At 36.2% G+C, this 15,156-nt stretch overlaps 1 protein-coding gene across 1 annotated transcript in view; it reads left to right on the plus strand.

Moving 5' to 3' along the window:
- Positions 1–12,153, plus strand: part of LOC309630222 (uncharacterized protein) — a gene marked incomplete at its 5' end in the record, with an annotated part of 50,177 nt that extends 38,024 nt beyond the window's left edge. The window contains one exon of the mRNA XM_082395160.1: positions 12,100–12,153. Within this exon, the coding sequence (XP_082251286.1) occupies positions 12,100–12,152 (53 nt within the window). The 3' untranslated portion in view covers position 12,153. The remainder of the gene's footprint in view (positions 1–12,099) is intronic.
- Between the last annotated feature and the right edge of the window lie 3,003 nt (positions 12,154–15,156).

Consider the following 15,156-nt stretch of genomic DNA (forward strand, 5'->3'; position numbering starts at 1 on the left):
CTGGTAACACCCTTTAAAGACCATCATTCCAGCCACATTCAAAGGAACTAGCCATTAGGACTCAATACAACATTTGTTTCATTTTGTTTTTTAACTTGAATTCTATATCTAACCACTGGGCAGGTAGAAGCAATGAAAAAAAATATCCCTAAAGGAATGACATACTTTAAAATTTTCTTCCCACTCATTCTCTCCTGTTTTTTTTTTTTAAATCAAAGCTTTTCAAATTAAAGAAACAAAACTAAGAAACCAAAATAGAAACAAAGTTGAACCCCATGGGATCATTCTGATATTTATCTCCCTAATACTTCCAGGCCATAATAATAACACATTCGTAAATATTTACTGAGAACCCTCTACAGCCCTAGGGTATGCTCCTAGGTGATGGCAGTCAAGGGACGTATGTATAACACAGTGTGGAAAATACGGCATAAGAAATGCTAGGCAATCTTCAATAACTGGTGCTGGGAAAACTGGACAGCTACATGTAAAAGAATGAAATTAGAATGCTCTCTAACACCATACACAAAAATAAACTCAAAATGGATTAAAGACCTAAATGTAAGGCCAGACACTATAAAACTCTTCGAGGAAAACATAGGCAGAACACTCTATGACATAAATCACAGCAAGATCCTTTTTGACCCACCTCCTAGAGAAATGGAAATAAAAACAAAAATAAACAAAGGACCTAATGAAACTTAAAAGCTTTTTCACAGCAAAGGAAACCATAAACAAGATGAAAAGACAACCCTCAGAATGGGAGAAAATATTTGCAAATGAAGCAGTTGACAAAGGATTAAATCTCCAAAATTTACAAGCAGCTCATGCAGCTCAATAACAAAAAAACAAACAACCCAATCCAAAAATGGGCAGAAGACCTAAATAGACATTTCTCCAAAGAAGATATACAGATTGCCAACAAACACATGAAAGAATGCTCAACATCATTAATCATTAGAGAAATGCAAATCAAAACTATAGTGAGATGTCATCTCACACCAGTCAGAATGGCCATCATCAAAAAATCTACAAACAATAAATGCTGGAGAGGGTGTGGAGAAAAGAGAACCTTCTTGCACTGTGGGTGGGAATGTAAATTGATACAGCCACTATGGAGAACAGTATGGAGACTCCTTAAAAAACTAAAAATAGAACTACCATACAACCCAGCAATCCCACTACTGGGCATATACCCTGAGAAAACCATAATTCAAAAAGAGTCATGTACCACAATGTTCATTGCAGCTCTATTTACAATAGCCAGGACATGGAAGCAACCTAAGTGTCCATCGACAGATGAATGGATAAAGAAGATGTGGCACATATATACAATGGTATATTACTCAGCCATAAAAAGAAACGAAATTGAATTATTTGTAGTGAGGCAGGTGGACCTAGAATCTGTCATACAGAGTGAAGTAAGTCAGAAAGAGAAAAACAAATACTGTATGCTAACACATATATATGGAATCTTAAAAAAAAAAAAAAAGGTCATGAAGAACCTAGGGGCAAGACGGGAATAAACACGCAGACCTACTAGAGAATGGACTTGAGGACACGGGGAGGGAGAAGGATAAGCTGGGACAAAGTGAGAGAGTGGCATGTACATATATACACTACCAAATGTAAAACGGATAGCTAGTGGGAAGCAGCTGCATAGCACAGGTAGATCAGCTCGGTGCTTTATGACCACCTAGAGGGGTGGAATAGGGAGGGTGGGAGGGAGGAAGACACAAGAGGGAGGAGATATTGGGATATATGTATATGTATAGCTGATAAACTTTGTTATAAAGCAGAAACTAACACACCATTGTAAAGCAATTATACTCCAATAAAGATGTTTAAAAAAAAAAACTGCTTGATCCCAATTTTATTTTATATTAGGCCATATTTTTCTTTAAAAATAAAATGTACATGTTATTTGCCAGTTGGAAAACAAACAAACAAACAAAAAGAAATGCTAGGCAAGAGGAAAGAGTTTTAATGTGAGTTAAGGGGCAGAAAGGATTATTTTACCTTAGTCAGTGGGTAGGAATTGAATATATTTGGTGAAAAGGCAAAAGGGCATTTCATAATTGCATTTTAATTTAGGGCATTCTGGAATATTCTGAGTTTAAATATTGAAAATATCAAAGCACCTTGCTTTCACATATCCAGGCCACTTAAGATTTACCAACTGCCTAAAGTAGTCTGAAACAGAGATCACGAACATAGGCAAGGAGGAAAAGAGAAAGGTGGGGCATTGATTTTCAGGGTATTACTGTCAAAAAATGATGACTTTTTAAGAAAAGTACTGTAAAATGCATTGAAATTTTCATGGCAAATGTATCTTCTCTTTGGTTATTGATATTCAGTGGCGTACAGGCAACAACATCTGATTTTCTAACAGTAACTCCAGTGAGTCATTAAATTACTACAGCCATATGTGGCATAAGTGACAAACTGACCCCATAATACACACCTGGTGTGTCATAGCTGATGACGCTCAAGGTAGGCTATGCATAAGTCATAAGATTCCTCAACATACAGCTCCTTGGAATTGTCACCCTGGTGGCATTCACTACATTCCATATTGTCAGAAAACAAGCATACAGGCATTGTTATAAATTACTGAGGCCTAATTTTAATTATTCAAACCATTGTCAAGTCCTAGTGAAAGTTCTGAACCACAAATATGGTCCACAAATTACGATTTGGGAAATATCACTGTAGGCATTCAGTTAAGTTTGCTGAATTGAACTGAAGTTGCAACATCAGAAATCGTGCTTCAGCAAGGATGCAAAATGTAATGCAGGAAAAGGTTTGGGGTTTTTTGTTGTTTTGTTATTTTGTTTAAATTTATCTAATTTTGAAACATCCAAACTGAATCTTCTTAGGTACGGTACAATATATAATCAATTATGGCAAAATGTTTTTAGAAGAGAAACTATGGTGAAATTGGGATGTGTACAGAAATTATGCTGTTGGCATTAGAATTACAGAGGGAGGGAGAAAATTTGAGCTGAGCCAAGCATGTCCCATCTCAGGTCACTGCACTTGCTCTTACCACTGCATGGAACACTCATCCTTAGGATATCGGCCATAGATAGTTCGATGCAGCCTTCCAGTTTCTGACTAAATGTTGCCTTCATCAAAGAGACCGCTGACTATACAAACGAGCAACACTTTTGCATCACTCTTTACCCTCTTCCTCTGGCTGTTATTTTCTTCTTAACATGTGTCAACATCCATACCTCACATATTTTTTTTTTTTTTGGTTTCTGTTTGTTTGTTTGCTTCTTCTCTCTAGAATATGTTCTTTGAGGGCAAGGACTATGTTTTGTTTATTACTATATTCCCAGCATTATATCCATGGCACATAGGTACTCAACAAACTTTTCTTGAGGAAATAAATGGATGAATTGCTAGGTCTTTGCAGGTCAAGATTAATTACATGTAGCAGTTCCCACTATTAAATATGGTAAATCACTATTTAAATATAGTAAATCATATATTTACTTTAGGGAAGAGAAATGCATCCAAATACCTGAAATATTCAACAGAACAAAACTCACAAAATACTCAAAAGCAAGAAGAGATATACAGTATATACAAATCTACAGAACCAAATACTGATACCTGAAGTCTCTCAGAGTTGAATTTGCTTACTAGGTTACTCAGTAACAGATGGCTAACAGAACTGTTAACTCAACAGCTTCCTAGTATATGGTTTAAAAGTATATGCAATTTCAACAAATGGTGCTGGGATAACTGGATACCTACATGAAAAAGAATGAAGTTAGATACCCACTTCACACCATATACAAACATTAATCAAAAATGGATCCTAGACCTAAAGTTAAAAGCTAAAATTATAAAACTCTTAGAAAAAAAACATAAAAGCAAACCTTTGTAACCTTAGCTTAAGCAATATTTTCTTGGATATGATTCCAAAAGAATAAGCAACAAAAGACAAAATAGACAAATTAGACTTCCTCAAAATTTAAAAATTTTGTGCTTCAAAAGAAGCTGACAAAAAAGTGAAGAGACAACCCACAGAGTGGGAGAAAATATTTGTAAATCATATATCTGACAAACAATTTATATCTAGAATATATAAATAACTCTTACAACTCAATAATAAAAAAAAAACAAATAACACAATAAAAAATGGTCAAAGGATGTGAATAGACATCTCTCCAGGGAAGATATACAAATGACCAATAAGCTCATGAAAAGATGATCAACATCAGTAGTCCTTAGGGAAAGGCAAATCAAAACTATAATGAGATACTACTTCATACCCACCAGATGGCAATAACAAGGGTTGGCAAAGATGCAGAGGAATTGGAATGCTTATACTTGCTGATGGGAATATAAACTGCTGTAGCCACTTTGGAAATAGTTTGGCAGTTTCTCAAAATGTTAAACAGAGAATTACCCTATGACCAACAATTCTACAGCAAGGTATACAAGCAAGAGAATTGAAAACATATACCCACACAAAAATGTGTACACTAATGTTCATAGCAGCATTATTCACAATAGACAAAAAGTGGGAACAACCCAAATGTCCATCAACTGATGAATGGATAAACAATGGTGGCACATCCATATAATGGAATATTATTTGGCAACAAAAAGGAAGGAAGTACTGATATATGCTACAACATGGAGGAATCTTGAAAACATTATGCTAGGTGAAGGATGCCATTCACAAAAGGTCACATAATGTATGATTCCATTTGTACAAAAAGTCCAGAATAGACAAATCTGTAGAGCCAGAAAATAGATTGTGACCTAGTGCTAGGTTGAGGTAATGGGGGTGGGAATAGGGAATGACTGCTGATGTGTACAGTGTTTCTTTTGGGGACGATGAGAATGTTTGAAAATTAGATAGTGGTGTTGGTCGCACAGCCCTAAGAATATACTAAAAATTACTCAACTGTACACTTTAAATAAGGGTGAATTTTGTGGCAAGTAAATTATATCTAAATAAAGCTATTAAAAAATACATATGGACAATTCAAGTATGTAGGAATCACAGCTGGATAGCAAAATATCCCATTTGGTACACTGAGGTTGTGCTACATAATAGAGTAATACAGAGTAGCATGAACCCTTCTCCTGAGGGGTACAGATTATACAAAGGCAATAGAATTCTTCCCTTCAGGGCCAGTTCTATTCATAAGCAGAGCAAGAACCTTGGGTTTAAGAGGTATTCAAAGCCCATTTGCTCAGATTTTCTCCTCAGCTTGTTGCTTCAGGGTCTGAAATGCCTTTTATAGGTCATCCCGTGGTATAAGTCATGAATGACCTTATTAAAATAGAAACACTGTATGTGGAAATGCATAGTACATTAACTTATTAACACTAATAAGAATAAGCTTATGAACTAACTTAGCCAGGCGTTTCAGTAAGGCCCTAAAGGAATTAAATGTTAATCAAAATCGGAGGAAAGAGAAAAAGATTTGGTACCTGGCACACTGCCCCAAGTAGGAATTTCAGAAGTAAAATCTGAGAAACATAGATGCAAAATGTGGCATGGCACTAAATACTAATGTTTTAGTATATCATAATTTACCCACCTTGCCTTACCTTTCCTACCATGTAAATCAACTTTGTAGATTTACACAATTTTACTCTTTGGTTCTTTAAGCTTTAGTAGGTAACTGGTAAATCTAGGATTATAAATCATAATCCTTGGCAGTGAAAAGCCACTGAAGTATTTTTAAGAAAGGGAGTGTCATGATCAGGTGTTTTAGAAATATCATTCTGGCTGCAATGTGAACAGATGTGTGGAAACAAGACTGGATGTAGGGAGATAGTGTAGGGATCATCAACCCACCAAAATGGTATGCGGATTACTTCAAAATGAAAACGTCTGCAGAAAGTAATCTTATCAGGACTTCCCTTATCTGACTAAAGCAGGGCTTTATGAGAGTCAGCTGCCCCAGACCCAGTCTCTGGGGAAGTCTCTAGTAAGGAAGGTGACTGGCCTTAGGCACTGGGACATTCCAGAAAATTGTATGCACAAGCCTCATCAGAACCTTCCATCCTTTGAAATCCTAAACTCATCCACCCCCCTTCATTAAGCTTGTATATAAACCCTTACTCCTAAATGTTTGGGGAGCCACTTCATAAGGGGTCCTCTCACTTGTATGTGAAAATTAACTTTTCTCCTGTTAATCTATCTGTCATCAATTAATTTGTAGGCTCCCAACCACTTGGACTTAAGTTGGTAGAGGATAAGTTTCTCCTCCCAACAATGGGTTAGGAGGCTGTTTAACTAATACTGGTGAAAAGACAGTGCTGTGTTGGATAAGGGTAGCAGTAGAAGGAAGAGAGATGTTTCCAGCAGAATCAACAGGGCTTGGGATTTGGTTATGGTCAGGAGGGAATAGGAAGAACATGGGAATGAACCCTAGGTTTCTTCCCAGGGCCCTTCAAAAACTTAATACCTTGCTAGCTGAATGGCCTTTAAAATGTAGAGTGTGCCACAAAACTTGTGTGCGTGTGGGTGGGTGGGCAGCTCAAAAGCAGGTAACAGAATTCCTCATGGAGACTTCCCTGGTGGCGCAGTGGTTAAGAATCCGCCTGCCAATGCAGGGGACATGGGTTTGAGCCCTGATCCGGGAAGATCCCACATGCCGCAGAGCAGCTAAGCCCATGCGCCACAACTACTGAGCCTGCTCTCTAGAGCCCGTGAGCCACAACTGCTGAGCCCACATGCCACAACTACTGAAGCCCGCATGCCTAGAGCCCATGCTCCGCAACAAGAGAAGCCACTGCAATGAGAAGCCCACTCACCGCAACAAAGAGTAGCCCCCGCTCACCACAGCTAGAGAAAACCTGCACGCAGCAACGAAGAGCCAACGCAGCCAAAAATAAATAAATAAAATAAATAAATGTATTTAAAACAAAAGGAATTCCTCATGGAGAAAAATGTCTTATTTAGCAAAAGCATTTTGGTGAGCCATCTTTGATTCTGCATTTGGGGCTTGTCTAAAATGAGCTAAAAATTGGACAAAGAAAACATCACCTGCATAATAAAGTAAGAAGAATGTTATGTTTTGCTTTAGCCAGAGGTGGATGAAGCAAGTGTTCCAAAACCAGGAAAAGTAGTGGAGGATAATAGGAGGTAGGGAAGATGGCTGCAAGACATCAGGAGCTAGGTCCTGAGAAAAGGTGCTGGTTAGTGGCAAGTACTGCCAATGAACAGAGATGTCTGACGTTCAGTTTCACATTATTTGCCATGCTGTGCTGTGATATAATGCCCTCGTATCCCAAGATATCCACCCAAACCTTTAACCCAACTGCCTGGTGTGATTGTGTTTCAGGGAAATAAATGAAAACACATGTTTTACATTTGTGTTTATGCAAAATGGATAGAAGAGGATAGCCATAGGAGGAAGGATGTGAAAGAGATAATTCAGCATTAGTAGGAACTGAAAACAAAGAGTAAAGTGGGGAGGATGAACCCCCTGACCTTTACCACATCTAATGGGAAGTAGGGTGGGAAGCGGGGGTGGCTGCAAAAAAAAAAAAAACAAGAAAATTATGGTTCACACTATATGTGAGACCCAGGGAAGGGGCAAAAGCGGGGCCATTTCCAGTCAGCCCTTGTAGGCAACTCTGAGCAAAGGGGGTGACTAGGGCCACCAGGCTGCTGATACATGGATAAATAGCTAAATGAGAGCCTTTTAAATTATCTTCTCAGAAATCTAACTTCTAAATTTCCTCATTCTTCATTTCTATGCAAAAATGAAAGTACTTCTCTATTTGTGAATGTAGGTTATCTTGGACACACAACTAATGGTTCGGAGTATTAAAAGAGCTGTTATCTATATCACATATGAGACGTACCAACTAGGTGGAAGAGCTGAGTGTTGGAACACAAAAGATAATATTGTCTGGAGTAGAAAATAATATTGGACAGTTATTAATCTTATGACTCAGTGCTTCAGCGAGATATAGGTTTTTCTTAATGAAGACTTCTGAACCAATGAAAATGTCTAAATTCCAGTATAAAACTAGTGCCTTCTTACCTGGAATATCTACTAAGTCAGTGAAATGTATTTTGAAGAAAAATATATTGAATGTCTTATATAATGTTTTAAAGTTTATTTTCTTATTGTTTCAATTATTCTCTGGAGAGGCCTCCTTGAAGCAAGGCAGCTTAGAAAAAAAATTATGTACCTGGGAATTATCCTCATGAGTTAATCTTTTAAAAATCATGTCCTTCATTCATGATTTTCTTTTCTTTTTTTTTTTCCTGTGGTTTTTTTTTTTTTTTTTTTTGGCTGCGTTGGGTCTTCGTTGCTGTGCATGGGCCTTCTCTAGTTGCAGTGAGCGGGGGCTACTCTTCATTGCGGTGCGTGGGCTTCTCATTGAGGTGGATTTTCTTTGCGGAGCACGGGCTCTAGGCCTGTGGGCTTCAGTAGTTGTGGCACGCAGGCTCAGTAGTTGTGGCCTGTGGGCTCTAGAGTGTAGGCACAGTAGTTGTGGTGCACGGGCTTAGTTGCTCTGCAGCATGTGGGATCTTCCTGGACCAGGGCTCGAACCCGTGTCCCCTGCGTTGGCGGGCAGATTCTTAACCACTGTTCCACCAGGAAAGTCCCTCATTCATGATTTTCATGGAGACATTATTGCACTTAACAAATTACTGGCTCTCTCTGTTGTTACCATCAGGAACTCTAATGAAAAATAGATTGTTTTCTCCTCCTGTTGAGATCAGTGCAATCTGTAGTAGAGTACTTTTCATTTTCAAAGAAGATCTAATAGAATTTAGCATGAAAACACACTGGAAAATGAGGGTTTTTTAAAGTTGAAAGTCGCAGGTTCTTGGTTCTCTGAGTTTGTATATTCTACCAATAAAAGGTATAAAACTATTTACATTATTTTGGTTCTGTAATATGGATCAATTTTTAAACTTTGAATAAATCAGGTTTTATAAATTCTGTGGAAATTTTTAAATTAAATTTATTTACTTTTTCAGCAGTGATAGAAAAATACAAACATAAGCATTGTAGTTGGTCACCGGCTCTTCTTGCAGCTATTATCTCTCCATGCACAATTATTTGTAGTGTTTGGTAACGCTCAGTGGTGTCACTGAGCTAACCTAACCTTAATCAGCCTGACATACTAAGCAGGTGACAGTTAAAATGAAGTATTTTTTAATCTTTGAAAGACTTAACTTGTCACCAAGGCTGGTTCCTAACATCATCTAATAGAACAGCTATGCTCCTAGATCTTTCACATGAAACCAAGTCTACTTTGGCACTTTGGCAGTAGGCTGTCCACATACAACTTTAAGTAAGATTCACTGTCTCTAAGATTTGTGATGGCAGAAAATTTTTGCAATAGCTCCACAAATTGGGAAGTGGACAAAATGTTTCTGTTTTTGGAAATAATTCAGGAAATGAAACATAACTAGTCCTTTTATTTTAGCTCCTTTCCCCAGTATGTTAATTAAATTGCATAACCAAAATTGGATATTTTATTATTTTTATTAGTTAGAGCTCTCCAGTAATTTTCTCATAGTTTTAGTTCTCTCTGCCATTTGAGGAAATCTCAAGAGCAATAGGAGGTTTATTAACATATTCTTCTCCCCTCTGACCCTCAGTGCCATAGATAGAGTTGGATTCTAAAAGAGTCTATTTGCATGTATGGAATGGAATCATTAAAAGTAAATTTTTAGCAGTATTTTCTCCCTGGAGTATAAGTATTTTGAACTTTTTTGGAGGATTTCAGCAAAGGAGTATTAGAAGGAAATATTGGCCATTTGCAGAAGTAAGCACATTTATCACAAAAATTGGGGGGAAAAATAAAAAGTTATATTTTGTTAATTAGAAGGAAGATGTCAATACTAATGTGAACTATTAAATTCAGTTAGCTGTTATTTCCCAAGAAACTAACACATGATATGTTATTCAGTATTCTAAAATACAACAGGTTTCAAGTCTTGAAATTAGTCAAAAATGGGAAAAATAAAAGATTGTAGCTTAAAATCTCTCACCCCTTCAGCTTCTAAAACTTTGTGCAGAACTTTACCCAGACAATTAACATACCTAATAAAGTTTTGAGTCTCCAACTTCAGCCATTTGCAGCATTTGTAGGAGTGAGAGAAATGAGAAAAAATTCCTCACGCGTTTCCCTCCCACTGTCCTTTCTTTGTGATAAAGGTCACAATTTTGCTTTATGATAGGTTGGGTTATAGACTGTTGGAGCTAAAAGAGACTCTTTCAGTCATCTAGATTCACGTTCTTATTTTATACAGAAGAGGAAACTGAGACCCAGAGAATTTAAATGACTTGCCCAAGGTCACAAAGCTAAAAATAATGGGATAAGAGCTAGAAAATATAGAGCAGGGAAGAGTTTTCCCCGTAAATTATTTTTTGTGGTTGTTAGTTCAAATACGTTAGCCCTGTAAGAGATTAATTCAGGTGAGCCGGCTAAAAATACTTACTGTTTCTCAACATAACAAAGATAGAAGAAAAAAAAATATCTAGAGGAATGAAAAGGGAAGTGGTCCACAGAACAAGTGAGACATAGCATATGTGCTTTGGTTTTAAGCCTTAGGGCTAAAATCACACTTACAATCTTAGTAACCAAAAAGAATCTTGTTCCTGGAATGCTTGTAGAGACCTGAATTACTCATAAGCTTCTTAGGAAAGAATTCACCCTTTGTTTGATATTGCAATGATTCTTGATCAGAAAGGCAAGCAAGCCTCTTTTATTGTTATGAGCCTAGTCATACTGCAATTGCCAGTGTAACGATTTCCTTGGAAAACTTTTGACTAAAGAACCATCTGTTTTGAATGATTTTAGTATGGATTAGATGATCCCATGAGGTCTCTCCCTGCTCTACCATTCTTTCCCTATTGGTGCCAGGACAACAAACCTCACATACTTGTATCGGGAGTTAGAGTAGCCAGAAATGATAGAATTTCTAGTTGTAAACTTATTCAACTGAGGAAATAACCATGGAAAGTTTATTCCAAAGTATTGCCAGAGTCATTATTCTAAAAGGTTTAACTGAGGAGGGCTCAAATGCCAATATCCAGGACAAAACAACTCCAGTGAAATCAGTGGCTTTGGAACAAATATTTGGACCATTTGATAACTTAAGTGACAAGTCTAGCTTCTGGTTTTCCTTCTACTCAATTCCTTCTCCCCTCATCCCCCCAAAGTAAATCTGTTACTGCCAGAGGATAAAAATTCTTTTCTAATCTACTTTCACAGGTAGGAGACTGACCAAAAGCTCCATGGGGTCTTAATTAAAGTTTTCCATTTTGCTAAAAGATAAGAAAGAAGCACTCTACCTTTATTTCTGAAGTCTCTAGGAACAACTTTAGCCTGATATTATATTAAAATACAACATTCAAAATAGTATCTGGCAATTTTCTTGACATTCCAGAGGCATACTTGAAATAAGTGATGCCAAAAGGAGCTAAAAGTGGTGAAGGAAATTACAGAAGTGTTTGACTATCATCCAAAAGATTCTAACAGAGGAAAATTTCTGTCCACCCCACAATCATCTTAAGGCTTTGTACCAAAGAATGCTAAAGATTTTAACTGGCTGGCAAAATACATAGCAGGTGGCAAAATATTTTTGACTTGGTAGCTAAAACATTTTCTTTTTCTTTACATACTTGACCATTTTATAAATAACAATAATAATTAGAAAACAATAAGAAATCAGGAATAGGGAACTATATTCAATATCCTGTGATAAACCATAATGGAAAAGAATATGAAAAAGAATGTGTGTGTGTGTGTGTGTGTGTGTGTGTGTATAGAGAGAGAGAGAGAGAGAGAACTGAATCACTTAGCTGTATAGTGGAAATTAACACAACATTGTAAATCAACTATACTTGAATAAAATAAATTTTTAAAAAATCAGGAATAATTTATATATGATGAAGTCCTCTATTTGAAAACAGCAAGGTTCTTCAATCTTTTATAGCAAATAGAAACTCTTCAGTGCTCAAGTATTTGATTCTCTGGTCTCCCCTTGTGTCTCCCTGCCCCCACCAAAATACTGTGAACAACCTTTCATGCTTATTCTTATGAATCAACATGAAATTTGACAACACTTTCCCTTCCTCATTTCAGATATGACTCATTGCTCTTGGTGTAATCCCCAAGGACCAGAAGCTCTACTTTAAAGTAAGTAACAAAAGAAGCACCTTTAATTCAACCTGGTTTACCCAGAGAACTCTAATGGTTATTATTCACTGCCTTCTTAAGTGTGCATTATAAAGCTGAGTGCTTGAAGTGTCCTCTCTCCACCTTTCCCTGGGGAAACCAATGCAGAAAAGCTGGAGAGGTAACCTGACTGATAAGTCTTAGACTTGAAGTTTATCAGCAGTTCTACTTAACCATCCATTATCTCTAGGATGCTATTGGATTTTAGCTTTGGGAACATTTAATTTATTTTCAAGATTTTGGATCATCTTCCCTTCAGACCACTCTGACTTTGCATACAAAAAGTAATAAGATATGAGCTTCTTAAAAGCCTTTCTAATTTAAAGCTTGACCCCTTTTCTGCTGTGTGATAACCACTACCCCACCCCCCAGTCTCTCTCAGACTTAGAAAGTGCTGTGGAGCTCAATTCACTACAGAAATCTTAAATCATCTAGAAAAGCCTGTGGTCTTTCAAACAATACTCAAATAAGAAGGAAAAGATAATATGGTGCTCTAAGTAAAATTCTACTTAGCCTTACTTGAAAATAGGAAAAAATAAATAAAAAGCTGAGGCCCCTTTACTTTTCCAAATCCTAGAAACATCTAGTCCTGAGAGAAATTGTTTCTTGGTTTAGAAGATGAGAAGAATTGAAGTTAAACAATGATCCTTTTTCCATTTCTTTAAAAAAAAAAAAAAAGGCTGGCAGAGGCAAAAGCTCTGTTGGACAAATTGTTTCAGCAGATGTTCATTGTCCCAGGGAGAAAGCAGCCCCTACTTTGCAGCTTAGCACTTGCAAATTTAGAAACTTAAATATTTTTAACTTGAAATGGTCCATGTGGTATGAGTGAGATGTAAGTATTAAAATCATTCCTATGAGCAAGTGGTTACATTTTACTATTAGGTCCATAGAATGCTGACAACTGGTGTTATATCATGATATGGTGATGCAACAATTGTCACCTACCTGCACTTTCAAGCTTCTGTAGTTTTTCCCCCTAATCATTTACAATAGCACCCTGGAAGAATATTAATAATTATACTAACATTTAGAGAGTACTTATGATGTACTAGGTACTCATAATTATCCTGTGAGGTAAGTACTGTTAGGATGCCTATTTTAAAATGTGGAAACCAAGACTCACAAAGATTAATTAACTTATCTAAATCACAGAGCCAAGAAGTGGTGGCGATGGCATTCGAATGTAGGCAGCTTGACTCTAAGACAGGGGTAGTCAAACTTTTTCTGTAAAGGGCCAGATAATAAATATTGTAGGCTTTTCAAGCCATAACACCTATGTTGCAACTACTCAACTCTGTCTTTGCAGAACAATAGCAGCCTAAGACAACATGTAAATGAGTGAGTATGGGTTATTCCAAGAAAACTTTATTTATGGACCCTGAAATTTGAATTTCATATAGTTTTCATGTGTCACAAAGTATTATCCTTCTTTGAATTTTTTTTCAACTGTTTCAAAATGTAAAAACAATTCTTACCCCGTGGGCTGTACAAAACCACAAGACAGTCTGGATTTGGCCCACAGACTAGTTTGTCGATCTGTGCATAAAGCTCTTAAGGACTATTTTTCTAGTAGTGTCTTTTTATAATTTTTTTTAAAACAGCTAATAGAACTATATTTACATTCTAGCATTATCAAGTTATGTCAGACTTTATCATATAAAATTATATTTTGAGAAATAAAATTTGCTTTTTATATTATATGTATTAGATTGGGACATAAGAAATTTGCCAGTATTAGACTGTTTGACCTATAAAAGTGACAATTTTATACGTTTCAGCACAATATTTATAAATGTCTGTTGTCCTAGGAGGTAAATCTTATTTTAATAGAACAATAAAGCATAGGCCAGTGACCAGGAAAACATAAACAATTCAAGCATCAGATGTGTGACAAACTAGATGATTGTTAAGGTTCCTTAAGAATCTTTTCTATGAATTGAATTATGATAGTCTAGGAGTTGCAAAGAAAGGGGAACATCGTATTACCACATAATTCCTCTGTGACAAGTACTAAACTGTAATATCTCATTTAGTTTCCATAATGACACTACGAGATAAGTGTTTTTACCGAGTTTATGGTTGAGACAATCTAGGTTCTTGCCCGCATTCAGCACACTTATAGATGGCAAAGCCTGGACTTGGACAAAGATGAAAAGATGCCTTTTTGTTTCGCTCACACAACAAAGGTAATTTCGCTGTAATCTGTCAGTACCACTAAGACTTTTAAGATAAAAATTTATAAAAATTTTTTTTTCAAATTTATTGCTAGAAAACTAGTTGTAAGGCATAATATTAGAATTTCTCTCATTTTCAGTAAACTCCAGAAAATATACTCACTTAATTTTTAAACATTTTTTGTAGCTACATTTATATTGTTTCTTTGGAATTTTTTTATACTAATAACCTCCTACTTGGGTATGATCTCTATTTTTAAATAGAAGAGCAGAAGAAGGTGAGAATCGTAGCTTTTGGTAAGCAGAACTTCCATAAGCTAACTGATTACTTAAAACTGATAACTTTACAAAGTCTGAGAATTTTAGAGCATCAAATCCCTTTTTTCACATATTAACATATTAGCAGAACTTTTAACTCCTATATATACTAAGAAAACAATTCTGCATACACTAAGAAAAAAAAGCATTCGGGAAGGAAAGAAACTACAAAGTAAAATCAAAAGAAATGTCTGGATCAGAATATTAAAATTATAATACCTTGCTTCATTTATGTTTCTCATTCCTTATCCAAAGAAGAAACCAATAACTTCATCAGTGGCTACTGAGGAATAAACTATGACATAGGTAAGAAATTCTGAAGAATTCACCAGGGATAGAAATATCCACCCAAGAAAATGAATTACTCTGAGTTATGGTTACACTGGAAAGATACATTACAGCTCTTTTTCTTTTATCCTTTTTTTTCTTTTCTTTTCCCTTTTTTCTTGGCATAGCAAATAAAATAAATTTC

Source organism: Balaenoptera borealis (genome assembly GCF_965194805.1).
Source record: "Balaenoptera borealis genome assembly, chromosome: 6".
Taxonomy (NCBI): Eukaryota; Metazoa; Chordata; class Mammalia; order Artiodactyla; family Balaenopteridae; genus Balaenoptera; species Balaenoptera borealis.